The sequence below is a fragment of the Electrophorus electricus genome, chromosome 15 (assembly GCF_041902795.1).
Source record: "Electrophorus electricus isolate QZ-2024a chromosome 15, ASM4190279v1, whole genome shotgun sequence".
NCBI lineage: Eukaryota > Metazoa > Chordata > Actinopteri > Gymnotiformes > Gymnotidae > Electrophorus > Electrophorus electricus.
Window position 1 is genome coordinate 15,081,769 of NC_137511.1, and position 25,732 is coordinate 15,107,500.

Below are 25,732 nucleotides of genomic sequence, written 5' to 3' on the forward strand. Positions count from 1 at the left end.
GAGAATAGCCGATATTGTTTTATTTGAACGGAAACGTCTGCGATGCCACAATTCCGTTCCGATCCATTATCTCCTCGTTTTGCTTCGAATGTTTACATTTACACAGTCATTTGCTGTTTATTATTCTGACTACGTTAAGAAAGTTAAGTATGAAACAGCTGTAAAACGTGTACAGTTTACAATATGCAGCCTAAACAATATTACGGAACACAAAATAAGTTTTTATCTAGTTTTTTATTGCCAGGTTTGTGCGTTTGAAAGTTTATGAAAGGAACTCAATTTTACAGATTTTTTTTGGCACAACTTTCAAAAGAGGTTGTATTCTTTCGAACTCTGACAAATCAAGAATGTTCTCTTTATTAATGAACAAATAATAAACATGTTTATTTGGAAATTATCGAAACATTGACACATTGTATAGTCTATTTGCCGCGGCACCACATTTTCTGTTGGAAACGTCTTTTAATGTCCGAAAGAGCTGTGCTGCACATTTGTTACTCATCAAATCTTTGGATTAAAAGGACTCCTATCGAATGTTCCCCTATCCAATAAGAGCGTTTAATCGTCTTTGAGATGCGAGCGTCTTCCTTGTAAGCCCTCCCCCGAGGCCCTCTGATAGGTAGGCTTTTGTCAACAAATCAGCAGTGGCTGCCTCTCTGCGCTGCGATAGGACGCGGGCACTGTCAGTCACACGTATATCCAAGTCTCCGGCGCTCTATAAGGTCTGGCCCGCAGACCGAGACTTTCGAGTGCGCGGTAGCTCGTGCGGTAGAAGACGGGAACGCGACCGGGGGTGAGTGCAGGCTAGACTTTGGAGTAGCGCTCGCACGCACCTCATATTCGTGTAGTTTCTCCCCATCTGTTTGGCAATCATGGTCGGCCGTCGCTTCGTTTGGAGCTGATTTTGCATACCCAAGTTTTTTTTCTTCTACTTTAGAATAGCTTCTCTTTTTTTATTTTATGTTTTGCTATTTATTTCCTTAAGGACCAATGGCTTGCGTATCCTGCGGGAATTCCTGAGGCGCAAGGAGAGGGTTTTTTTTTTTTTTTTTTTGCATGTCAGAATGTCCCGTTGGAATATGGTATGTGTCCACGAGGCTTATGGAATATAGCCTGCTGTGCCAACATCTCCACGCGCTCTCAGTCAGTCCGGCGAGGAAGAAGCTCGCGCTCTTTGGCATCATGCTCCTGCTGTGGGTGTACTTGCTCTACTCCTGCGTCGGCTACTGCGCTACAGTGCCAAGCCTGCTCGTGGACGGTCATCGGGCCAGGGACGCAGACTTCCCCGGTAAAAGGACAGAAAGCGGCCGGGCGGATCTAATGTCCAGGCTGCTTCCCAGAGCGCAGAGCTGGGTAGACTTGGAATCCGACGACGACGAAGCGGTTGATAGCACGGCTGCTAGAGACTTCTCCACCACTGAAGCGGAGACGGACAGGGCCGAGGACTGGTACGACGCGAGAGGAGAACGGAGGTCTCCGGAGCAGAGCGCGCTTTCGAGTTTCTCCAACGGCTCGGGCAGCAAGCGGCTGCCTCAGGCCATCATCATCGGGGTGAAGAAAGGAGGGACGCGCGCGCTACTGGAGTTCCTTCGCGTGCATCCGGACATCAGGGCGGTGGGGGCCGAGCCGCACTTCTTCGACCGAAATTATGACAACGGACTGGACTGGTACAGGTGAGCGAGTGCGAGTGTTTGCTTTGGTGTGCACGTTTGATATTGTTGAGAGAGAGAGAGAGAGAGAGAGAGAGAGAGAGAGAGAGAGAGAGAGAGCGAGAGCGAGAGAGCGAGAGCGAGCGAGCTTTGGTGAGGATACTTCACTTTAAACAGCGTTTGTTCCAATGAGGCAGAGGGGAAGAACAACTTAAAGAACAGAATGAAGACAGAATGAGTCTAAATAAAGAATACGCTTTTCGACGAAAAAATTTTTTTTTCATTCAAAAAGTTGTATATATAATTTGATTTAAGTTTAGCTTTACACGTTAAGTAAATAATTTGAATTATCATTTATCTTCGGCAAATGGATGAGCCAAAGTAATTATTATAATAATTCGTTATCTTACAGTTTGTCCATAAACGTGGGTGTAAAATCGTGCACCTAAATCGCCACCCTAAACTGTTGTATTTATATATGCAAAGTCTTCATGTTTTGATTCATAAGTAGATGATTATTTCATCATTTGAAGATGACAAATTTTGGTTTCTGTTGAATTTCCACCTCCTTTTCAAGTAGCATAGAACGCATTTCTAAAGTGTTAAACATAGATTTTAAATTCCACATTATCTGAAACTGTTCCGATTAAACTGATAAGTTCAGTCAACCGATATTTGAACTAGCACCGTCCGACGTGTGGCGTTGCGCGAGGATGCCTTCCGCTGCCGCGCCGTAGTCTTTGTGGAACGCGCGAGGATCACTGAAGGCTGTCCGTCCCCACGGTAGTTGCGCTCGACCTTAAAACCTAAACGGCACGTAAATTCCTTACTTTTCCATTTCCAAAAGTTTCAAAAGTCAATTATTTAAACTGGCCAGTTGAGGTTGTTTTCCCTCAGTGTCGTTATATAAATTAAAGAAGCGTAAGATCGCATTGACGGTCTCGCAAGTGAACACAACTGAATAATAATTCATAATATCGGCTCTTTATTTAGTATTTGGCTGTTATTGAGATCTAAATATTTTACTCCTCCCTGAGTTTCCCATAAATCAATTTAATGTACTGCTTTGAGAATTAGTAAAAACTTTTTTAAAAACTTTTTTTGGGGGGGAGGGGGGGTTCACATAAACACATGGCTAGTATTAAATGTATTATAAAAATATTATTTATTTGCTATTTTGTTAATTAGGCAGTTACTGATTGACTGGTCTTAGGTTTATAAAGCCAATTCTTTACCAAATTAGGGTACTTTAAAACTTTGAAAACCTTCCTTTATAAAAAAAAGAATAGTACACTCAGTGATTTACACTGCAATAGCCTTAAATTGCGTTTGAAACAATAGCTACAAATAACTCTGCAAACACCTCTTAAAAAACTGCATCTTAAGCATTTTTTTACATTTTGCTGCGGTAGGATCATAGTTAGATTTTGGTCAGGTTTATTCTTCAAAACCATATTGTACATTTAAATAATTTATACTGGAATAGCCCCGTAACCTATATAATAAAACCGCTTTCACTGCGTTGTTCTATTTATATCTGCACGCACCCTAAACGATTTACTATCGAATATTTCTTCTCTAAAAGCTAATTAAAGAAATGACAATTTCATTGAATGCGTGGGAAACTCGTGCTTTTGAACAAGGCAGTCTTGGGGAAACAGAGCAGCCTCTGAGTCTCGGTCCGTTCCTTTCCTTCTTACCCGGGCGCCAGCAGAACGAATGTCGCCGTGACAAGTTGATAAAACCTTTCTGAACTACACGCCTGTCCCAATAAACGGATTTTACTCAAGTTGGGGGAGAAAATGCAGCGCGGTAAATATGCGTATCTGTGGGGGCCCCTTCAAAAGGCGCGGGACCGAGTGGAAGAACTGCCAGAAGAGGTAATGTGCAGTAGATCTAGGTTAGATGAAAAGAGAGCTGTGTTCATGAATATTATATTCCCCGTTCCAGAGACGGTTCATTTATCCCGTTTGCGGTTTTTTGGGGTCGCTCGGGCCTGCGCGCTCCACCGTGCGGCAGCCTGTGCGGGAGTACAAAAAAAAAACCCGAAATGGAATGAAAATTAAAAAAACACCTTTTTTGCAGGTCAGTGTCTATTAATCTGTTTCGGCTGTTCTCAAAGCTACTATATCCATTATATTCCGTTATTATGTACGGTGTATTCCTCTAACCTATGCCACAGTTAACGTCTCGGTTCTCTTTGAATCCGTTATTTCTAAAGCAAACACTAGGGCAAACACTAGGGTTGAGGCAGCCGGCCCCATGGTTAAGGGGAAGTGGGCTAAAATAAACACGCCTGTACCGGTTGTGCCGTCTAGGGACGCCGAAGACCGTGTCGGGCTACGGCGCTTCTGTTAAAGCGCTCCGGGTTTTGCGTAGGCCACATCTGATCCACCAAATCCGGTTTAAAGCTCACCCTCAAGCTGTTCTCTATCTGTCTGCGCGATAGCGGCAACAACGTTAATTGCAACAAATTACGGATTTACCAGATAAATACTTTTCAGGCCTTATGAAAGCTTCGGAATGAAATACGTGTACATTTCAGTTTACAGTCACCCTCCCTTGTAGGTTCGGTTTATATTCTCCCTTTCTTGACGTTGTCAATTATTGATGGAGCTTTAAAATATAATTTCCAGATGTACGATCAGGAATCTTTCCGCATGGCCAAACTTTGGACCATAAAGCTGTGAACGTTGACGAAACATTTTAAATATCACGTTAGAGTGACGGAAAGGTTAGAAAGCGCTTCCACTTATAGTATTAAACCATCTAGTTCAAGGGAGTCAGATTGTTCAACACCACGCAGTAGATCGTGACAATAACCAGCCCATTTGAAACATATTGTTTGATAAAGTTTTTTGTTTGTTTGTTTTTTAGGGACGGGAGACCAAAACCAAGCGACTGAATAGTGCGGTGTAGTTTCCATTTACCGTGATTCCTTATTAAATGGGTTGAGTCAGGAATGAGATACTACGCTGAAATTCTTTATCTCGGTTTTGTGTTGTAACACGCAAGGAAAGGCGCCCGCTCGCTCAGGTTCTCGCACCCTTTCCCTCTTCGTCCCGCGCGTCCCGTCGCTACTTACGTCAGCGCGACACCGCCGGCCCTCGGGGACGCGCGCGCGCGGACGGGAAACGGGCGGCCACCGCGCTCGAGACTCCGAGTGCGCGTTAGTGAAACGCAGCTGGCTCGTTGAACTGTCGGGGCCAAAGTTCCAGTCTGATAATCCGGCTCGGGGTGCAGAGCCCTGCGGTGCCTCCGACGACCCCGTCTGAGGATCCAGCAGAGGACGAAAGCGCACATGTCCCCTAATGAAGTGTGAGGTTTGATGGGACATAGGCCATGTTTATAGAGTGAACTCCTCCAACGAGGCCAGCAAGGCTAATATGCACTAACTGGGGACTGGGTTGGCTGTCACGAGGAGCTTCTCTTTTTCTCGGGCAGTTCTGTTCCCGAAGAGCAAGAAGGAGAAAGAGCCTGGGTTGGTGTGTGGGTTGGAATGGTTGAATCCTTGCGAACATTTGAAAGCTATTTTTGCTTGCTTTTGTCTGCTTTTCCATGTCAGTGGATGAATGTGATTTGTTCTACTGAGGTGTCTGCGGGTGCGTTCCAGAAGGATTCATTTTTTCTCTGTGTGTGTCTGAGCAGCTCTACAGAGAGGTTATCGTGTGTGTGTGTGTTCATGCATTTTTAGGGACAAATGTCTATATAGGAAAGTCAGTAATTTTGTCCTTTACAAAATCTACACATTTCATATTTTAAAACTAGAAGGGCAAAAACATTTCCCTTTTTCTGTCAAGGTAAATCTTAGGATTAGTTTTAGGTTTAGATGGGAAAAATATTGATTACATGCAATGCGCCAAACCACACGTTTGCATTCACTAAGTCTGGCCGGAACATTACTTTACACATTTCCCTTTGCAAAAGTTCACTTCACAACAGCATCATATAAATGGCATCTAAAAGTCAGCCGGCATTTTAATTGCTTCAGTTTCAGTTAAATTGGCACGTATTCCATGATAAATCTTCAGACGTTTTAACAACTGTCTCTACTTGTCCTTCCCGATGCTTTGATGGAGGTGAGTGTGTGAGAAGTGTTGAATAATTGTTTCAGCAGTTGTGCTATGGTGATATCTGGTTTCGCCTGGTCTGCTGGAGCCTCTTTAGTATGTGTGTGTGTGTGTCTGTCTGTATGTCCATCTGTGTTTGAGTGTGTGTTTTCAGTTTTTTCGGGACATTAATGATTTAATAAGTGGTCAAGTTCACCCCTTAGAGGCATCAGCAAGGCCATGTCTCTGTGCAGGGGAGATGCATGCTCTGCAAGGCTGGGTGAACTGCATGACAAAGTGCTAAGGAATTCTGCAGTCTGCTTAGGTTCATCCTGGAGTCAAATCCCTCTTCCTTACGCATAGCAGTGCTTGAGCAAGGCTGAATCGTTTCTTTAATTACTGGGGGGAGGGACTGATACTGGGAAATGCTTTATTTTTTCAAGTGCTGATTGCTAGCTCTGAGTCATTTATTCACTGTAATGTTTGGAGGTGTTTACTCAGCTCATGTGCTTCTGAATGGGGGGCACACTGGCCTGTTCAGACTCCTCCTCACGTTGGCCTGTTCAGACTCCTCCTCACGTTGGCCTGTTCAGACTCCTCCTCACGTTGGCCTTCTTCAGACTCCTCCTCACGTTGGCCTGTTCAGACTCCTCCCCACGTTGGCCTGTTCAGACTCCTCCTCACGTTGGCCTGTTCAGACTCCTCCTCACGTTGGCCTGTTCAGACTCCTCCTCACGTTGGCCTTCTTCAGACTCCTCCGCACGTTGGCCTGTTCAGACTCCTCCTCACGTTGGCCTGTTCAGACTCCTCCTCACGTTGGCCTGTTCAGACTCCTCCGCACGTTGGCCTGTTCAGACTCCTCCTCACGTTGGCCTTCTTCAGACTCCTCCTCACGTTGGCCTTCTTCAGACTCCTCCGCACGTTGGCCTGTTCAGACTCCTCCTCACGTTGGCCTGTTCAGACTCCTCCTCACGTTGGCCTGTTCAGACTCCTCCGCACGTTGGCCTTCTTCAGACTCCTCCGCACGTTGGCCTGTTCAGACTCCTCCTCACGTTGGCCTGTTCAGACTCCTCCGCATGTTGGCCCTGCACATGTTAGCCTCACTTCCAGCATGTGCTCAAAGGTCAAGTTTTACTAAACCCATTAAAGAGGGCAATACTACGAAGAGGTGTGCGCTCAGAGGTGTGCGACCAGAGGTGTGCACTCTGTGGCCCGGTGCTGTGGTGAAGGAGGAGGTATCAGAGAACCAGCCTGTGGTGCTCCTGCTATTTAGTGCTGCCCAACAAAGGCCCAAGTGGAGCTTTGTTTGGGGGGGGGGGGTCACTCCAGAGAAAATCCCGTTCCGCTATCTGACTGGGAAGCCTTTGGAAGTTTGTCACTTGAAAGTTCTTATCTACAAAGCGACCGCCAGCACCTCCTACGTCATCTCCCCACCACCCTGTCCAGACGTGGACCCCCAAGCATGGACCCCCAGATGTAGACCACCATGCGTGGACCCCCATGTGTGGAAAGGCCTATTCTGAATGAGTGCTCATGCTTTATCCTTCCTCCCCAGGGGTGTGGCGATGCCGCGTAGGTGACCCGTATATATGCTGTCACCTTGGAACCCAACCTCTTCACTTCCTGCTCCTGTAAGGCAGGGGCCAGCCGGGCTACGTCATGGTAGATGATGCGGGCTGGTGAGGAGTGAGAGGAGCTTTAGGCACTGCTTACCCAGAGCTGTGCATTCAGTTTGCTAGTAGGGAGAACTGGTGAAGGTTATTATAACTGCATGTACACACACACACACACACATGCACACACAGTAACAAGCCAAGCTTTGGTAGATCCACTGGGATTTATTGATTAGTTTGGGCTGCAGTAGGTGGTGTTCGTTGGTCAGTCAAAGGCTCTTTGGTTGAGGGTCAGCAAACAGTCTGTTGTGCAGCATTGCCCAGTAAGGACCATCTGCTCAGCAGGTGAGCCTTGTCAGAAGCTCATCAAACACACACACACACACACACACACACACACACACACACACACACACTCTCTCTCTCTCTCTCTCTCTCTCTCTCTCATACAGTAGCAGTACTTTTAGCATAATAATGTCTTGCATTTCAAGCAGGTTTTATGTATCATCACATGTCTAATTTGAAGGAGAATTTCAATAATAACTGGAAAAGTGCCTCAAGTCAGCATGAATCTGCACTTCCCACTAAAGATACTCAGGTCAGGTGTGACGCAGACGTCCTGCGTCGGTCGGAGCTTCAGCAGGTCGACGTCCTTTATTGGAAGTGTGCGTCTGCGCTCGCTGGGCAACACTGAAAGACCTGCGGCCCAGCGCGGCCTCAGCCGTTCGGCGTCCTCCCAACCAATGGCTGATGGCCCTTTTGTGCTCATGCCCCTCCCCCAGACAGCTCATCCCCAACACCGTCTCTTTATTAAAAGCAGATCCCCTGTTCTTTGCTCTCTGCCATTGCTTTTTCTATCTGACCTTCCTTCCATCTCTCTCTCTTTCTCTCTCTCTTGCTCCATCTCCTCCCACAGTCTTCCTGTTCCCTTATAATCCCCAAACACACACACACACACACACACACACACACACACACACACACACACACACACACACACACACACACATGGTAAAGCACCACTGGAAACATTCAGTCTCCTACAGGAGGTTGCAAGAGTGTTTCTCATTTACCTGTCGGTCCTGCCACTATATATGATGGAGATGTCACAATCATGCTTCGTCCATCACATCCTGGGCGGGGCCTTGGTGTGTCGTTGGTGGAGGCTTCCCTCCTATTGGCTGTTTGCTGTTTTGCTCAGGCCTGTGCGGGAGAAAGAAGCCCCTGGTTCCCCTGCGCAAGCTGGCATGGCCACAGCCCTGGGGGGCAGATTAGGGAGGAGCCGTGGTTCGTCCCTCAAATTACCACTGGCTAATTGTCAAACGAGACAACCCGAGAAGAGAGGAACGGCTGAGGGGCACTGAGGTGGTCAGCCACTGCAGAGCTGCTGGCCCTTCTGGGGTGGGGGTTGTACACCATACTGGCCTTTCTGGGGTGGGGGGGTGTGCACCCTTCGCCCAAACAAGAAACAAAAGGCAACTCTGTGTCAGCATCACATATTCCTTGCTGAGAAATGTTTTTTCTAACGCGCAAATCCCACGTTTTGCCGTCGTACACACGAAATGTGACTGCAGTCCTGCTAGTCGCAGCCACTTGTGTTCATCACGTATTTGTGACTTTCTCTCACTAGCTTTAGAAAATCAAGTATATATTCATACTGGTGACAGCAAGAGAAAGAAAAGAAAAAACAACAAAGAAAAGACGACGAGATACTCCCCTCCCCCCCACACTTCGGCACACTCGCCCAGAAGCCTGGGGTGAGCAGACCGTGTCTCACAACTCCTCCTGAATCGGCCTCTTTCAGACAAGCTGCTGGTCTGGATGTTGCGTGTCGGAGTTGGACACGGCCTTCTCCCCCGTCAGCTAGCGGCTGCTGTCACGCCGGAGCTCGGTGACCAAGCAGGGAAAGCCAGAGAGGGGGACCGCCCTCTTCACCGGCGGGCACCGCTGGCCGTGCTAGCGGCGCCGGCCGGTGAGGAGGGCGGTGCTGCTCAGTGTGCGGTTCTCCTGTGTCCCTCGTCTAGGGGGACTATGAGTCAGAGCTCAATTTCCGGGAGCTTCAATGATCAGGGCAGGACGGAGGCAGATGAATGAGAACGAAGCTAGTGTGGAACAGGACGAGTGGAAAGATGTGAACAAATCCGACTGGCTCCCACCAGAGCTGCAGGGGTGTGTGTGTGTGTGTGTGTGTGTGTGTGTGTGTGTGTGTGTGTGTGTGTGTGTGTGTGTGTGCGCACTCACATTTGTCTGTGAGGTGAAGAGAGAAAGCAAGAGAAAAGGTAGAGGATCGGGGAGAAGGGGAGACCCCCCAGTGTTCCCATTAACCCCTGCAAGAAAAGAGCAGACAATTAAGGGAACACACACACACACACACAGAAGCGTTGATGTGCTCGCAGGAGCACAGCGTGAATGACGCTCCAAGGCAACAGAGATGTGTGTGTGCGGCCCAGACCCTGTTTCTCCTTTGTGTCTCTCCTCTTGTCTTTTCGCTCCTTTCATGAGCATTCATCTTTTCTCTCACTCTCTGTTATCAGAAGAGACAGAGTCTATAAATACTGAGATCTCTTTATGTCTATTTGGGAGAGAGAAAAAAAACTTGTCAGATTTTCCTTGATAAAGTTGAAACTAAAAACACTTGGTAGTGTAGTTGAAAAGTTGAAGATTGTGACTAATGTTGTTCACCACCGTGTAAAAATTCTTCTTTCTCTTGTATTTTTAAAGGAAGTGATTTTTCTTGCTGAGTTACTGCTGTACTGTTACAGCCTGTTACCGTTTCATAACTTTCTTTAGCCATTTGTAGCACTTTGGATTCATAAGGGAACACCAAGAAGGTCTATTACAGATACTAAAAGCAGCTTGTGAATTATTGTCTATATGTTGCTTTACAGTGATATGAAAACAAAGCAAAATGGTCCATGCTGTAGATTTTGTTCTCGTCTGTGGTATAAGTTCATTTCTCAAATGTCTACTCACATCCACATTTTGTGGTCTCCGAACAGCTTGTCTTTCTGACTCGGACAACACAGATCTTGTTTCTTTTGGAACTGTGGGGTCTCTTGGAACCTGGACAGACAGACAGAAATGAGAACGGCGAGAGCGCGAGAAGCGAAGGAAAAAGAAAAAAAGAAAAATGTGTGATCGAATGTTCAATATTTCTCACATCCTTTTCTGAAATAACACCGGTCCGGACCTGGTGTCACATGTGAGCCTTTGGAAGGTGCTGAACTGTGCAGCAAGACAATATCTAGACTATCATCCAAAAAAAAAAAGTAAAACATTTAAAAAATCAAAAAAAGAATGAAAGTTGAGGCTGATCTGAGGACTTTTAGGACTCCTCCCACTGTTAGCGGAGGAGTTTATCATCACTGCTTCTTCTAGGGTCACACAGCAGAGATAATCATTCTGGCCTGGCAGAACGCAATGCATGTTTGGAGCAGTGTGTGGAATGTGTGTGTGATTGAGAGAGACTGTGTGTGTGTGTGTGTATATGAGTGTGAGATGTGTGAGATGCAGCAGGTACCAGCACTGACCTGTGTTACTGTAGTGACAGAGTGTGTGTGTGTGTGTGTGTGTGTGTGTGTGTGTGTGTGTGTGCATGTGAGCAAGATTGTGAGAGTGAGAATTGCATAAGGTACCAGGTACCAGCAATGATTTTTGTACAGCTCTATGCTGCTGTACCAGAGAGACAGACTGGCACAGGAAATCCCCTGTGCTTCAGACACATCTGCCTTCAAACACACTTCACCTGGGAAGGAATGTGTGTGTGTGTGTGTGTGTGTGTGTGTGTGTGTGTGTGTGTGTGTGTGTGTGGTGTGTGTGAGTGTGTGTTTTAGGTACAGGAGCAAGGGGTATGTGTCCTGGCTTTGAAAACAGGACTTTGAAGCTTGTGTTTCAGTCTTTGTTTCACGTGTATGTGAGTGGGGCTCTCCGTGTGTCATGTGTGTGTGAGTGGGGCTCTCTGTGTGTCATGCGTGTGTGAGTGGGGCTGTCTGTGTCTCATGTGTGTGTGAGTGGGGCTCTCTGTGTGCCATGTGTATGTGAATGGGGCTCTCCATGTGTCATTAGTGTGTGAGTGGGGCTCTCCGTCTGTCATGTGTGTGTGAGTGGGGCTGTCCATGTGCCATGTGTATGTGAGTGAGGCTCTCCGTGTGTCATGTGTATGTGAATGGGGCTCTCCGTGTGTCACACATATGTGAGTGGGCCTCTCCGTGTTCTGGTAGGCCCAGCCCACTGTAGGCCTGAATGCCGTTCTGCTGGAATGTGAACACAGCCCATTAACACCCTCCACAAACACTCTGGGTAAGCAAACAGGCTTATCACTACAGATTACTCCACCAGTACAAACGCTGAGTTGCAGGCTTGATGACCACTAAGAGCCAGAAGGCCAGATGAATGTGAAATGACCATTATCTGCTGGGTTATTTAAGCAAGGTAATTACTCAGAGAGAAGTACACAGTGTACAGCACCCAGAGTCTGGAAACTTGAATGAAGTCCACATGACTACAAGGTTTCATTCTAAGGTTTGAAAAGAAAAGTAACTTGAAGGAACACCACACACACACACACACACACACACACACACACCATCCTGGTTGATAGACTCGGCTCACTGGCATAACTGGCTCACTGTCGTTGAGCAATACGTTTTATTTTATTAAAAGCATACCTTTAATCCTCTAGTAAGTTTAGCTCTGCATTACTCCACCTAGCGAATCGCAAAGTGCCGTGACCGGTCCAGCCCGGTGAGTGAGTGTGCGTGTGCATGTGCAAACGGCTGCTGAGTGCGAAAGCTAAGTGTGTGCGTGCACACCACCTGCTCCAGGTAGGCACCACCTGCTGTAACTACGCGTGTGAAGTTTGTGCGTTGCCCCACCCCCTCCTAGCCTCCTAGCCTCCTAGCCTCCTAGCCTCAGTTCTGCATCTTTTATTGAGTGTGCATGGCTAACGCCGACGCCCCGGACGTGCAGTAATTCCACACCACCGGCCGCAACTCGATGTGGCACTCGGACACTGAGACGCTGGTGCTCCCGGCGGACTTTAAAGGCTTCAGCCACCTGCTGGGTGGCGTGGGGACGTGCGTGATTTTACGCACTGCTGGCCTGTTTTTACGAACGAGCAAGCACAAGAGAAAGCGGCCCGAAAGCGCACCACAGCACAGAGACCGCGATCCCTTTTCAGATATCATCTGTTATGATACGCACGTCTTGTAGTGTCTCATTCTGTGTTTTGTTCTGTTCTGGTAAATCCTGTGTTTTGTTTTGTTTTTTTCTTAGTGCAGGCTGACTCTTTACCCTGAAGTCAGTCTACTGAAGCCCACTACAGTTAGACAAAACAGGGATTAAATAATACTCACCCCCACCTCCACACTCCGCCCCCCCCCCCTGCTGTGAAAGGGAGGGGCCTTTTGGCTTAATCATTTTCTGCATTTCTTTCACGAGCACCCTTCGTTAGCACGGCTGCTTTAAAGCGAAATGGCTGTTTTTCCGTTGGAGTTCTTGTTGGCCAGTAATGCTGCAGGCACGCAACGTTTTCCTCGATTTGCACCCCGACGCACGTCCAGGGCCGTGCGCGTGACGGGACCGTGAGTGAGAACCGGGGAAAAGACAGGGCTGAGTCTCTGATCCTGTCTGTGTGTGCATTATTTATCTCTCAGACACGTTCCCTCCCCGAGAGCGTCTCAAAAGTCCTGCTGACACTGATAGGGCGAACCCGTCAGAATGAGACGGCTCTGCTGGGCCAGGCTCGCGCCTAAGACCGGCAGACAGACGAGGATCAGACACACACGCACATCGGAGACTGATCCGGGGACGACAACGTAGTGTCTGATACTGTATGTCAGGGTCAGCGTGACGTGCAGAGAGGGAGCTGCAGAGGACCGCGGGGAGGCCAGGTGGAAAGCCCCGGTAGCAGCAACACACACACACACACTCCCACACTCCGTGCACAGTGCATGGTGTCTTAGCTGCATCACCGCAGATTATCAACTGTCGTTCTTTCTGCGCAGAACTCAATAACCCAACGCTAATACACTCACCAAGAAAGGGTTAAATTTCCTGCTCTCTCACTGCACACCCCCTCCCCCACATAATACACCCTTTATATTCACACACACACTAACATATATAACCCTTTACTGCCCCTTCTCAGTCCTTCTACAGGGTCCTACACCGATCTGCCGTAAATCTCTTCAGATTTCACAGTTTTATGTTTTATTCCTTTAACTCACGTGTCATGGCTCTGTTTTTTTTGGCCAGGTGTTTTTCAAGTTTCCATTTGTGGAATGTCGGGCGTGCACGGCTGCCTTCGCGGAGGCGCCAGCGCGGAGGCCGTTTCGCCCCGCACGCCTGACCCCACGCGTTCAATCAGCGAGGCTCGGTCTGGCGAGGGTGGGAGAGTGTGGTCACCCTTGCTGCACGCATGCTTTACGAATGCTTGCTCCTAACTCCTTTCCCAGCGTGTACTCCTCGCAGAGGGATTCCGGACATTTCTCCCCCCGGGCGATGGCGATCGCCGGCGGGTGACGCTTGTGGAAGCCGCCGAGGAGAGAGCGTTGGCTCGGAGCCACGGTTGGCAGAAAGACGCCCCCCCCCATGCAAAGACAAAGACACAATGAGGAGACGAAGATCTGCTTCAGGGTGTGAAGCTTAAGCGAGGGGACCGCCTGTGTCGGCTCGCCCTGGGAGTGATGGGAGCCTCGTACTCCTCCCTTAATGAGACCTTTTGGTGCTTTCCCATCTTAACAAACAAGTGATGTGTTTCCTCTACCGGCGGAGGAATGAATGACATTTCTATCATTTTCCACCCACTCGTTCCCCCCTTGTTCCATTCATCTAGTTGTTAGTAAGTCCTGCAGTGGGAAAGGGATGTGTTTCCTCCTTGGCCGGGTGATGTGTCAGTCAAATGCTTAGATCTCCACATCCCCACCAGCCTGGGGTTAAGACACTGTAATCAATAGCCTGATTATTGGAGAGAAGCCAGAGTGTGGGAACCGCCATCCGGCTGTGAGGGCATCGCACACAGAAACCAGCATCCACGCCATCGGCAGACTGGGTGGGTGTAGCTGTACGGTGACTAAGCACTCTCTGGTTCTCAACTTGATTCTTTTGGCCCACCGGACATGTGTGTGCCAAAATTGTTTCTATGATTTTAGATCTGACATGACTGACTTTAACCAAAAGAGCAAGACTTTCTGAAAGGAGGGTGCTTTGTCTACGTCAAAGACCAAAGTTTAGCTCACGGCAGTGCTCCTGGTTCTTCTGTTTGTGTGCACTGAAAAAAGTCATAACATTGAACTTGAAAGAAAGGGATATCTCAGCATTTGTCTCATGAAAGCTGTGAATGAAAGCAAAACAGGGGGGATTATTGAGCCAGTGCTCTCATTTAAGCAAAAACAACCTCTTATCAGCCAATCGAACGTCCCTCAGATCTGGGAACAGGAGCGGAAACACAACACTTAAGTTCTCTCTTCTTCCCTCCCCGTCTCCGAAATGTTTTTTTTTTTTATCTCTGTCAGTCTGTTGGAAGATGGCCTGTAAAGGCAGAGTGCTTTATTGCTTTATTTGAAGTGGTTCTCTGAAGAGAGGAGGCTTTCTCGGTCTTATCTCTCTCTCTCTGGCATCTCTTTCAACTTGGCAGAGTTCTCCGCGGCACGGGTGGCAGACGCTGGTCCGCTGCTGAGAAGAGGAAGCTGTTCCGGAAGCTTTTCGGCGTTCACGAGCACGAACGCACTCCCCTGCTGCCTTTGCTTCGGCGCGCCGCGCTGTCTGAAGCCACGCGTTGCCGTAGGAGACTGCGCGTCTGTCCACGCGTCGGCACGCCGGTGGAACTGCCGCTCGGAGCCGTTCTCCGAGTGCGGGGAGCCAATTGACTTCGCTGCGCTGCTGTCGTTTGGAAGCGGTGGCGCGTCAGAGCGGCGGCCTCGGTGTACTCCTGCCTTCATGTCCGAAGGAATAACCAAACGGAGTGTGAATTAGACTTCCTTAAATTAGAACAGGGGGAGAAAAAAACCCCCGACCCTCCAGCAGGGCCAACGACGTAGATAAGACGGCCACGTTCTCTGACCTTGCTCTGTTATTAGAGAAGTCTGTCGCACTTTTAACAGGGGACTCTTTTTCAAGCACACCTATCCACTTTCTAATCCCTTGGTGAATAATTGATCGTTGGCGTATCTTAACCCGGTCCACTGGCGGGGCATGAGGGTCAGGCCCTCGAGGTGTGAGCCGCTCCAGGACCCTCCACGGGTCCCGCTGCCCCCGGACGTGCTGCTCACGGGCCTGGGTGCGGGCCCCTCCTCCCCTACCCCGACACGGCCCTGGCCCCTGTTCTCTCAGATCACTCCAGGACAATGTGCCGCTTGAAAGGAAAGAAGAGAGGGGAAGAGGGCACCGGTGTCAGAGAGCTGCCCGTTTACTGACGGAATGACTAAAAAGAACCACCTCATAAATCAAAATGGCTGAGAATGGGTATTGTTCTGTGGAGAGCTTGGCTACTTGTCTTCTTGAGCCCTCTTTTCTCCCTGACCCCTCTCTCTCTCTCTCTCTCTCTCTCGCTCCCTTCCCTCTCTCCACCCTTCCTCTCTACTCGCTCTCTCTCTCCCGCTCTCTTTCTCTGCTTCCGCTCAGAGCAGCAGAGTAGGAAAAGAATGGGAGGAGAATTGTCAAGGTTTTGTTTCCTGTTTATAGTTAAGTTTGCTCCTTTAGTTGCATTTTGAACCACTTATCATATTTTGTTTTAACACTTTAATGATCTCAAAGCACGTTCGTATGTGAGCGTTAACTGAATTAAAAGGGTGAACTAAATCTGAAATTCTACCAGAAGTTAAATCAGGTTCAGGTTCAGCATTTGTTTCAGTTTTTTGTTCCCCTAATTTGCTCTGGTGAAGACTTTGGCAATTCAGTGATGGTACACAATTGTGTAAATGAGGTTGTGATAGTGTGTAAATCATTTTGGCTTATTGTGTTAATGCAGTGAGGATTGGGGGTGGGGTGGCTTCATTTATCAGTAAAACAGCAAACGTGCGCGTTATCTTTCTCTCACCTCATTAGCAAGCCTCCCGCCCACACGCAAACAGCTGTTCCCCTTTCCCCTTGATAATTAGTCATTAATAGTGAATATTCCCCTCTAACCTCAAGCCTTCAAGCTATAACTCTGGTCAAGCAACAAGTTTAGATTTCCTGCAGGTTTTTTGAAGAACAAACCACTGCAAAGTGGTTGAAAATGAAATAAAATGTCTGATCTTAAGTGTTAAACCACCTTCTTTAACGCCAGTAGACTTTCTGGCTCTCAGATAATTAGTTTTCATTTTGCCGCTCAGTTAATAAAGGTTTTGCAAGTTTTTGTCTTTCCCCCGGTCTCTCGTGAGACAGCAGGAGTCGAAGCCGACGTCATTGCGACTGGATCAGCGACTCTTTAAAAAAAGTCATGTTCACGTATCCTCCATCAGATAAGACACGGCGTGTCATTAGTGCACTTCACCTTTGGCTGTTCTCTGCTGCTGGACTGGCGCGTTGGAATTTGCGCTGAAACGCGGCCTTTCTTTTCCCCGCTGGCTCCTTGAGTACAATCAGCTTATTCTGACAGTCCTTCTGAAGGAACTAAGAAACTCTTATCCTGGAAAACACAATGCCAGGCTCTGTTCGGAAGGAAAAGCAAAAACAACGAAAAGAATTAAAATGCAAGCTGAATAATTTCCTCTCGTAGCTTCAGGGCTTCTAGGTGAAAGCGACTGATGTGTGTTTTGTGTTTTGTCCTATGAAATCTCCAGCGTTTCCTCCATAGAGCCATGCTCCTGGGCTGAGACCAGTGCAATTGGGTCTGCAGTGATCTACTGTAGAGGAACTGGTCTCCAGTCATGCAGGGCTTGTTGTTCAATGTGGCATCTTAGTGGAGCTGGCCACTGAAACAACAAAATGAACACGCCCTCAAAGGGAACCGGAAGCTTCCTGGGTCTGTCAAGCCATCGCAGCCCAGCACTGCCACAATCTTCTGTGCTTTAGAGCAAAGTTAGTCCACCCAGTCCATAGGAAGCCCCCCAGTCTACATTTTTGCTCCATTCCACCTCAAAACCTGCTTGAACCAGTCCAGTAAAGATACTCTGTATCTGATACAGGCTTGCTGGGATCTGGGTTGGAGCCAAAATGTGGACCGTCAGTCCTCAGGACTGGACTGAGAAACGGGGCTCCCGAGCAGGTCTGCTTGCTTTTATGCATCAGAGCTACCAATGCGCAGGCCTTTGAGTAAACAGCGTGGCCCGTAGTCGCAAACAAAATGCTACACTACTCCACAGCCACCCTCCATGCCTGTCATAACTCTGCCATATCTCCCCCACTATAATTCACTCTTCGCTACTTGGCTTGATTCAGAAACTCAGCCCTGGTTTTCACGCCATGTTCTCAAAGGCCCCCTCCATTACAGGTCCAGATCATTTTTGCTCACTCACTGCCTTCAGCTTGTTAGCCACAGAGTTCCTTCCTTAAACAAGGCTGTTAAGTTTTCATCAGCAACATGCATTAAGACGTAAGGACATGTTAAGAACTATGGCCACATCTACTGTCTTGCAGGAAAGAGTGGTGCTCTTAAATGGTTAATAGTTCAAATGACCCTGGCTAGAACAGCACGGTTTCATATTCTGGAAAGTGTAGACCTCTTTAATTGTTGGCTTTTGGTCAAAAGATTTTGATATTTTGACAAAAATGTAATCAGGTTTCAACCTACATAACTATGTTTCTGTGGTATTTACATAGTAGATGTAAAAAGGCCAAATGTTGCTCCTATTTATGTACTCAGATAACCATCTCATTAGACCCCAGACATGTTATTAGGTTTGTTTAGGGTATCTCTGGCGTATCTATGCATGTCATTTTGGAAACAATTCTGATTGCTTTAAACACTGAAGTTGGGATTTGAATCGATTGGAAAGCAGTGAATGTGCCATCTGGGCTATTGGATTATGGAGCTTTGTGCATTCATTAGATTTCCATTCTGACCTGTGGCTCTCTGTCTTCTCCTCAGAGAGCTGATGCCGAAGACCCTGGAGGGGCAGATCACCATGGAGAAAACGCCCAGCTACTTCGTGACTCGCGAGGCTCCGGCCCGGATCTACTCCATGTCCCGCGCCACCAAGCTGATCGTGGTGGTGCGGGATCCGGTGACGCGGGCCATTTCGGACTACACCCAGACGCTGTCCAAGAAGCCCGACATTCCCACCTTTGAGAGCCTGACCTTCAAAAACAGGACGACGGGGCTGATCGACACCTCATGGAGCGCCGTCCAGATCGGCATCTACGCCAAGCACCTGGACAACTGGCTGCAGTTCTTCCCCATGCGCCAGATCCTGTTCGTGAGCGGCGAGCGGCTGATCAGCGACCCGGCCGGAGAGCTGGGCCGCGTGCAGGACTTCCTGGGGCTCAAGAGGATCATCACGGACAAACACTTCTACTTCAACCAGACCAAGGGCTTCCCCTGTCTCAAGAAGGCCGAGGGCAGCAGCAAACCCCACTGCCTGGGTAAGACCAAAGGGAGGACCCACCCCAACATCCACCCGGAGGTGGTGCAGAGGCTCCGAGACTTCTACAGGCCCTTCAACATGAAGTTCTACCAGATGACTGGGCATAACTTTGGCTGGGATTGAAAGCGGGGGAATTTTTTTTTACAAAAACTCAAAACTATTTTTTTCCTTCTGTATTTCTAATGGCAAAATGTGATAATTGCTATATATATGTAAAATGTACAGAAATCTATTTTATAATAATTTATTTTTAATTTTTAAGCGATTAATTCACTAAGCTGCCTAACCATGTTTGTACAGAGCATCTGGACCACATTCACTCTCCCAAGCCCAACATTCCACACTTCCGGCTTCCTGGTGTGTTTTTTCTTCTTTTCTTTTTCACATCCGTATAAAATTCAGCTCATCTGAATAAATGGTGCTTCTAAATACTGTTAACGCAATGACTGAAATACAAATTGATCGGATGAAAACACATGCACTGTGTTACGGGTATAGAGCATTGACAGACCAATAGCAACAGTTTTTTTTATTTTTTTTTATTTTAGTTCTCTATAGTATGAGCTCAAGGAGTGTGGTCCCCCCCCATTGTAAGGGGTAATGGGTCATCTTTCACTCCCAAGGTTGCTTGACTGATTCATTTCTCGGTACTCTCCAGCTTGGCCCGATTCCTACTTAGACAAGCTTACAGGCTATGCAGCTGATCAGATGTCCTGTCCACTCAATAATGTTCGGATCAATACACTTAATCGCTGCTCACGATGACATCCGTTCTTGGAGTGTCCTGCCGACCTTTGGCTGGCAGCGGACACTAATGAATGGGCAATTCATCAATCAAGGACTCTCCCTGCGTTCGGTAGGAAGCTAACATGTTGACATTACTCTAATCCCGTAATGCACGCGATCGGATCGATTAGTGTTCTCCAACTTCGTCGCCTCCTTGAGAAATTAGCTGGGTTACAGCGAGGCTACCGAGCCACGCAGAGGGTTCAGGGGTCAAATAAAGGGTCAGTGAAATCTCCATGGGTGAGATGGGGTTTGTGAGAGAGATGTCATGGGGTCTGAAGAACTTGCTCTCGTAGATTTTGTGGTCTATCTGTCAGAGGAAGACCATACAGGTATCATCTTGAAAGTGATCTGGCCATATCTCCATGTCCGTGACCAAGGTAGATGGACAGATCAAACAACAAGGAGCCGTGCACAGCAGCGGGAACCAGGAAGTTAGCTCGGGTGGCTAAAAATGTGGGATCCTTTGCTGAGTGAAGCACAGGATATTCTGATTCCTCTTTCATGTCGTTTTCAGTCCTTTTGCGCTGATCGCAGTCCAGATCTTGTTGCCAAATTTTCTCAAACTTTAATGTCTCTAAACACGATGCCCCAACACTTCTGTCTTTGTCCATGTTGCAGTTTTTAGGGCTTTTGTTTGTTTTTCTGCTTGAATTCTTGTTATGCAAGAGGGGAGAAACTGCCTGGAGCTCTATCTGCTCCGTGCCCGCCTGCCTCAGGGATGGCGGCCACCTCAAAGGAGATAAATGCCCGCATTTAGCCCCGGTTGACCAGCTACAAGGACGGCTCCTCATTACTCAGCATTGTGTTCAAATATCAGATCAAACATATTAAGTCCAGCCAGTTGCCAAAGGAACAAGAAAATATGACAGTGCTGCCGTCCGTGCTGTTTGGCTGTGGTGAATCGAGGGATTTTTCTGAAGAGCTGATATCCAGTTTGCGGTAAATTCCCTCCAATGCTGGGCACTGTGGGGCTGACGTGGAAGAATGAGTTCGCCAGTGTGTTTAGAGGCAGGCTTGGCAGTGCACTGGGACAGAGGTGGCGGGTTGCAAACGCACTTTAACCTCCGTTCGCGTCGGCGTCGTGTGATCCAAACCGAAGGAGGTGCTCGCGAGCGCTCGGGACGGACGGCCGAGGGCTCGCTGACCGGCGGTTGTTGATTATGTGCCTCCCGCTCGCTGCGCAGAAGCCCATGTGGGTTCCTTCGGAGAGGAGGGTGAAGTAGGAATCGGCGGTGAGGACACAGCCAATCGATGGCGGACGCTGTACAAACGAGCAAGAGCGGGAAACGTCGCACGCTTCTGCTCGGTTTCTCCATTCAGATTAAAACATGCCGCACTTTTGAAGGCTACTCCTCTGACCACAGCAAAAATCCCCCGAAGCTCCTCTCCTGCGTCCGGGTTTCATCCCAGAGTGTGTCAGAGTGTGGTTAAAAAAGCGTTGGGCACAGAGGTTAGCACCGGCTTCTGCTGCTGTCACGGGGGAGAGAATGCTTTCTCTGCTGTGTTCGCTAAGGCACCCACTCCACAAAAACTCAAGAAGGAAGTTTATTGTTCAGAATGTTTCCTGAATAATAACTGTGAAATTGTGAATGACTTCTTGAGTCAGTCTGGCTCCTTGAGAACTGCCCAATTTCATAATGATTGGTGTGAGAGAATTTCAAAAGCTTAGCTCTTGGTCAAGCAGTTCATGTGTTTATGGTTGAGTTTTATTCAACCTTTATAGAAAGATTCAGATAGTAATGTTTGTCTTACCCCACATATAACATAATAGATAGGCTAGCAAATCTGTATGTTAAAAACAACACACAAAAAAGACATGTAAATCAAGTATTTTGTGGTATCTATCAAAAGTAATTAATTTTACACCACGAAAGAGCAAATGGAAAAGATGTTTCTAGACAATTAAATACTGAACATTCATATTTCTTTGTATGGAGAAATAAATAAAATATATATTTTACCAAACATGTCTTGTCCTGTCATAAATTCATAATGTTACGGGGGTTGAAGAGATTGTAGTAAGACTCTGTTCTCACAGGGCTGTTGCATCTAAAGACCTAAAGACACTTTTCAAAGTAGTACACTGAGCACCCAAACTCATAATTAATACTAAACGGAATTACTGCATTACTAGATATGTTCTTGGTGGTAGAGCAGGTCTTTCACAATGGGAAATTCATTCACGGGTCCAGACCTTACAGTTGTGTACAGGGCCTCTCATCTGTATGGGTGGAGAGGTGGAAGTGTTTAACCCCTGAACTGAGAGCTCCTTCCCACTGCCTGACGTGTAATTGTGGAGAAGCTTGAGGCTGCACAGATGCGTGGCGACAGCCTGATGGACGCGAGGCCTGAGGATGGGGGCATTTTTACAGCCCACCCACTCAGTCTCCACTCAAAAGACATGCATGGGTGCGCGTGTGCGTGCAAGCGTGTTTGCATTTTTGTGTGTGTGTGCAGGTGTTGTTGGTGTTGGTGTGGTGTGTGTATGCTCTCTGAGTTGCCCGCATGCCAAGCTCCTGTGTTGCTCCGGAACACCGCTGGAGTTGTTCTGTTTTTGGACAGCACATGTGTTTGTGTGTTTTTGTTTGTGTGTGTGTGTATGTGTGTGTGTGTGTGTGAAGTTGTTCTGTTTTTGGACAGCGCACTCCCTGAGGAGGCCTGATTAGCACCTGGCTCCTCCAGCCTGGTGTTGCAGAATCTGGAAGACACACACACACACACACACACACACACACACACACACACACACAAACATGCACACACTGCAGGCACACACACACACACACACACAAACATGCACACACTGCAGGCACACACAGCTCTATGTGGGTTACCTGAGGCAGATGTGGTCTGGCTCAGTTCTGCAGCACACACAGCAGCTTACAGTTGGTCCACAGTTCAGCTCCCATGTGCATTTCCAAAATACCTGTCCTAGAAGCTTGTGTACCAGATCCACAGATACGCGGTGGGAGGGTCACCATAACACTGTAGTATAATTATACCATTCAGGCTATATTTACTGCTACTGAACCTCTGAAAATGTCCTTCCTCGGTTTGTTCTTCGTCAGCTATAAGAAAATTTCCCAGTGACAAGAGCCTAAATCCCATCACTGTTAAGCTGCTCTACAAACGGCTCATTCTGTCCTGCTGTTGTTACCGGCTGTGACTGTTTTTTTGCTTCTGAAAGCACAATTTTCCACAGAAAGGACTCATAACGCGATCGCCTCTGGAGCTGACAGCATAGTGCTGTGCAGTCCTGTTTCCTGTAGTTGTTTTTAATGGCAGCATTTGAAACTCAGAATCCACTGTCACTGGGGTCTTTGCCAAGTGAACAGAGAGATATCACCTATAAGATGTAAACAACATACGTTATGCTACGGTGGCTATCGTAAAAATCAAAAACAAAAAAAACCCTGCTAATTGGTTTTGCTTTGTTCCCCCTGAGAACAGAGTAACCCTTCAAAAGATGTCACCACCGTTACCTCTGGCAATACGAGTGCACCTGTGGAGTTTCTTACAGGAATTAGCTTTTTCACATACCAGAGAGTGTAGCTCAGAGTTTAGGCTTCACACAACAGTGTTGACACTCCATGAAAGATTAATTCTGAGAACACACTGTTCTTTCTGATTCTCATCACTTCGTTCTCTTTATGAACCGTTGCAGTATGCAGTAGCTGGAGTTTATTTGCTCAGGACAGCGAGCTTTGGATCACCCACACCGTACCCTGCTTCTTGACATTTGTGGCTATTTACTCAGTGGCCAAAACACCGCAACCGGCCAGCGCCGTCCAAGACCAGCAAGCTCCTCACATAACTCAGAGCACAAAATGCAAGTTCATGACAGCAGAATGTTGTGAAATACACACAAAGGCATGGGCTTGTCTATTTCCACGGTGACTGTTGCCTGGTGCGGCGGAGCCGAGAGTCCTTTTTTTTTCCACTCTGAGGGCTAGCTAACACTCCGTGGAGCTGACACGAGCTGAAAACATGCCTGCCTCGGGGGAGCGTCTGTGGGGGGTGGGGGCATTTGAGGTGTTACCCGATCCCAGCGCTCCCTGCCTGGGACGGGGCTGTGCAGATCCGTGCCCTCGGTGGCTCTCTGCTCCAGCACAGAGCATGCAGCCTTAATGCAGCCCAGGAGGGTTCGGACAGGCCGGGGGACGTATGTTCTACTGTAAACAACAGAGATGTTGGGAGCGGGAGACACTGAACAGAGGGCTGTCGTGGGCGCGTTGGCTCATTAGTGCGAATGCTCATTTCCTTTAATAGACTGGCACCGCTCCTTTAATCACACCTGTTTCTCTCTTGCTATCTCCGAAAGCGTCGCATCAACTGGGAATCGTCTTAGGTCGCGAAAACAACCCACGTAATTAAGTAAGTGCCGGCGTGCACTTTCTCACTTTTTGGTCATTGACGGGCCTTCAGAATAATTGTGGTTTTCCACAGCACAGATTGCGGTCTTCCTCTTCCTCTGCAGCTGTTTGCCTTTCATTCATTAAGATCAACCCTCAGCGCTAGCAAGTCCGGAGCTGGATAATTTCACACTCTGAGCAGCAACACAGACAGACACAGCAAACTCTGCTCCAAGTACGATCTCAAAAATGCCCCTTTGCTGTTCAAATACTTCTTGCCCCTGTCCGACTTGCCCCACCCCAACGATGTGCTAGCGTTGTTTATTGATGAATCTGATGAAGCTCTTTACAGGTGACTATGGTTAGACGGCACCTCTGCCTCGAGCTTCACGGAGGCACAAACACCGGTCGTCTCCCGTGGAAATGACATTTGGCAATTGCTACTTTTACGGGTTCCTGTCGTCACCGTGGCCCCGAGGCTGCCGCAGGCATGGCAGCTGTTGTTCTGGGGAGTTCGGAGAGGTGCAGATGCCTGGCGTCCCACACGCAAAGCGCATCGCTGGCCGCAACGGCCCCGTGTGTTCAATTTTATTGAGTCTCTGCAGCCAAGGACCCAAACAAGATCCAGACACGTGTGTCGCTGTGAGGGGGAACATGGCTGCCTGAACAAAGGGCACCATCAATAAAACCCCCAGACCCTGATGTTCAGTTCTTTACTGCACAGCATCTAGAGACTGTTCTCCTTTAAAAGAAAGAGAAACACAGGTGATTAGTGGTCCCACTCACATGACTGTCCATTTCAGCTTCTGTTAGGCTTGTTTATATCACAGAGGCCAAACGTGGGGTGAATCCTGGGTAAATTCAGGAGATCCATCAGGTGTCTTATCACCAGAGCTTAGTGGCTGTACCTGATGCCTAGTTCGGGCAGTTTACACTAGATAAAAGAATCTTATTAACAGCTATACAGTTCACTGCCCCTGCCATGATCCCGTAATTACTCTGGTTCATTGAAGTTCATGTCAAGGCTTCACCTTTCTCACAAGGTGGGACCGAGTCCTCTCTGGCTGGGTTAGAAGTGAAAAATGGCATTATATCCTCCTGTCCCTGGGGGCAAGTGCCTGTGACGTGACCCTGTAGGAAGTGTCTCACGTTACAGCTGCAGGAAGTGGCGTGCCGGGTCCCGCAGTGGCCTGTGGCACGGAGCCGGATCTCTCTGAGAGTCCTGACGGAGGGAGGAGCGGGTAAATAGCAGGACAGGCAGCTGGGAAAAACAGGAAGAGGAGGTGTATGGAAAAACGGAAGGGGTTTTGGAGTAAAGGCACATGGAGGTGTACTGTTCAAAAGGCAGGATAAGACCTGACCTTTCCGTGTGATGTTGATACACCTGCCTGTGCTGTCCTCAGCTTGCTGTGTGTGTGTGTGTGTGTGTGTGTGTGTGTGTGTGTGTGTGTGTGTGCCATAGTTGCTCTCTTCACATTGGTGTGATAAGGTACTGCCTTACAAGAGAAGGATGTCTGGAAAAAAAAAACCTGATATCTCTGAAACTGAAGCTTTCAGAAGAAAAACTGTGCTTCACTTAAAATCCGCCAGTGGACCTACGAGACTTCATTTGGTGTCATTTTAAGAACTTTCTGTTTAAAAAAAACCCTGACAAAACTGGAGTGAAGTTTTCATCTGACAGTGATAGCATGTGCACAGCCGTGCTGTGTCTCTGGTCTCAGCTCACTGGATCTGTAGACACCAGGACAAAAGGAGTGTCTGGAACAACATGAT

The 25,732-nt window shown here is 48.0% G+C and overlaps 1 protein-coding gene across 1 annotated transcript; it reads left to right on the top strand.

Moving 5' to 3' along the window:
- The first annotated feature begins 222 nt into the window (after positions 1-222).
- hs3st3b1b (heparan sulfate (glucosamine) 3-O-sulfotransferase 3B1b) lies at positions 223-21,563 on the top strand. The gene is made up of 2 exons (XM_035533562.2): positions 223-1,673; positions 18,323-21,563. The coding sequence occupies exons 1-2, from the start codon at positions 1,057-1,059 to the stop codon at positions 18,939-18,941; spliced, it is 1,236 nt and encodes a 411-aa protein (XP_035389455.1). The 5' UTR covers positions 223-1,056; the 3' UTR covers positions 18,942-21,563.
- The last annotated feature ends 4,169 nt before the right edge of the window (positions 21,564-25,732 follow it).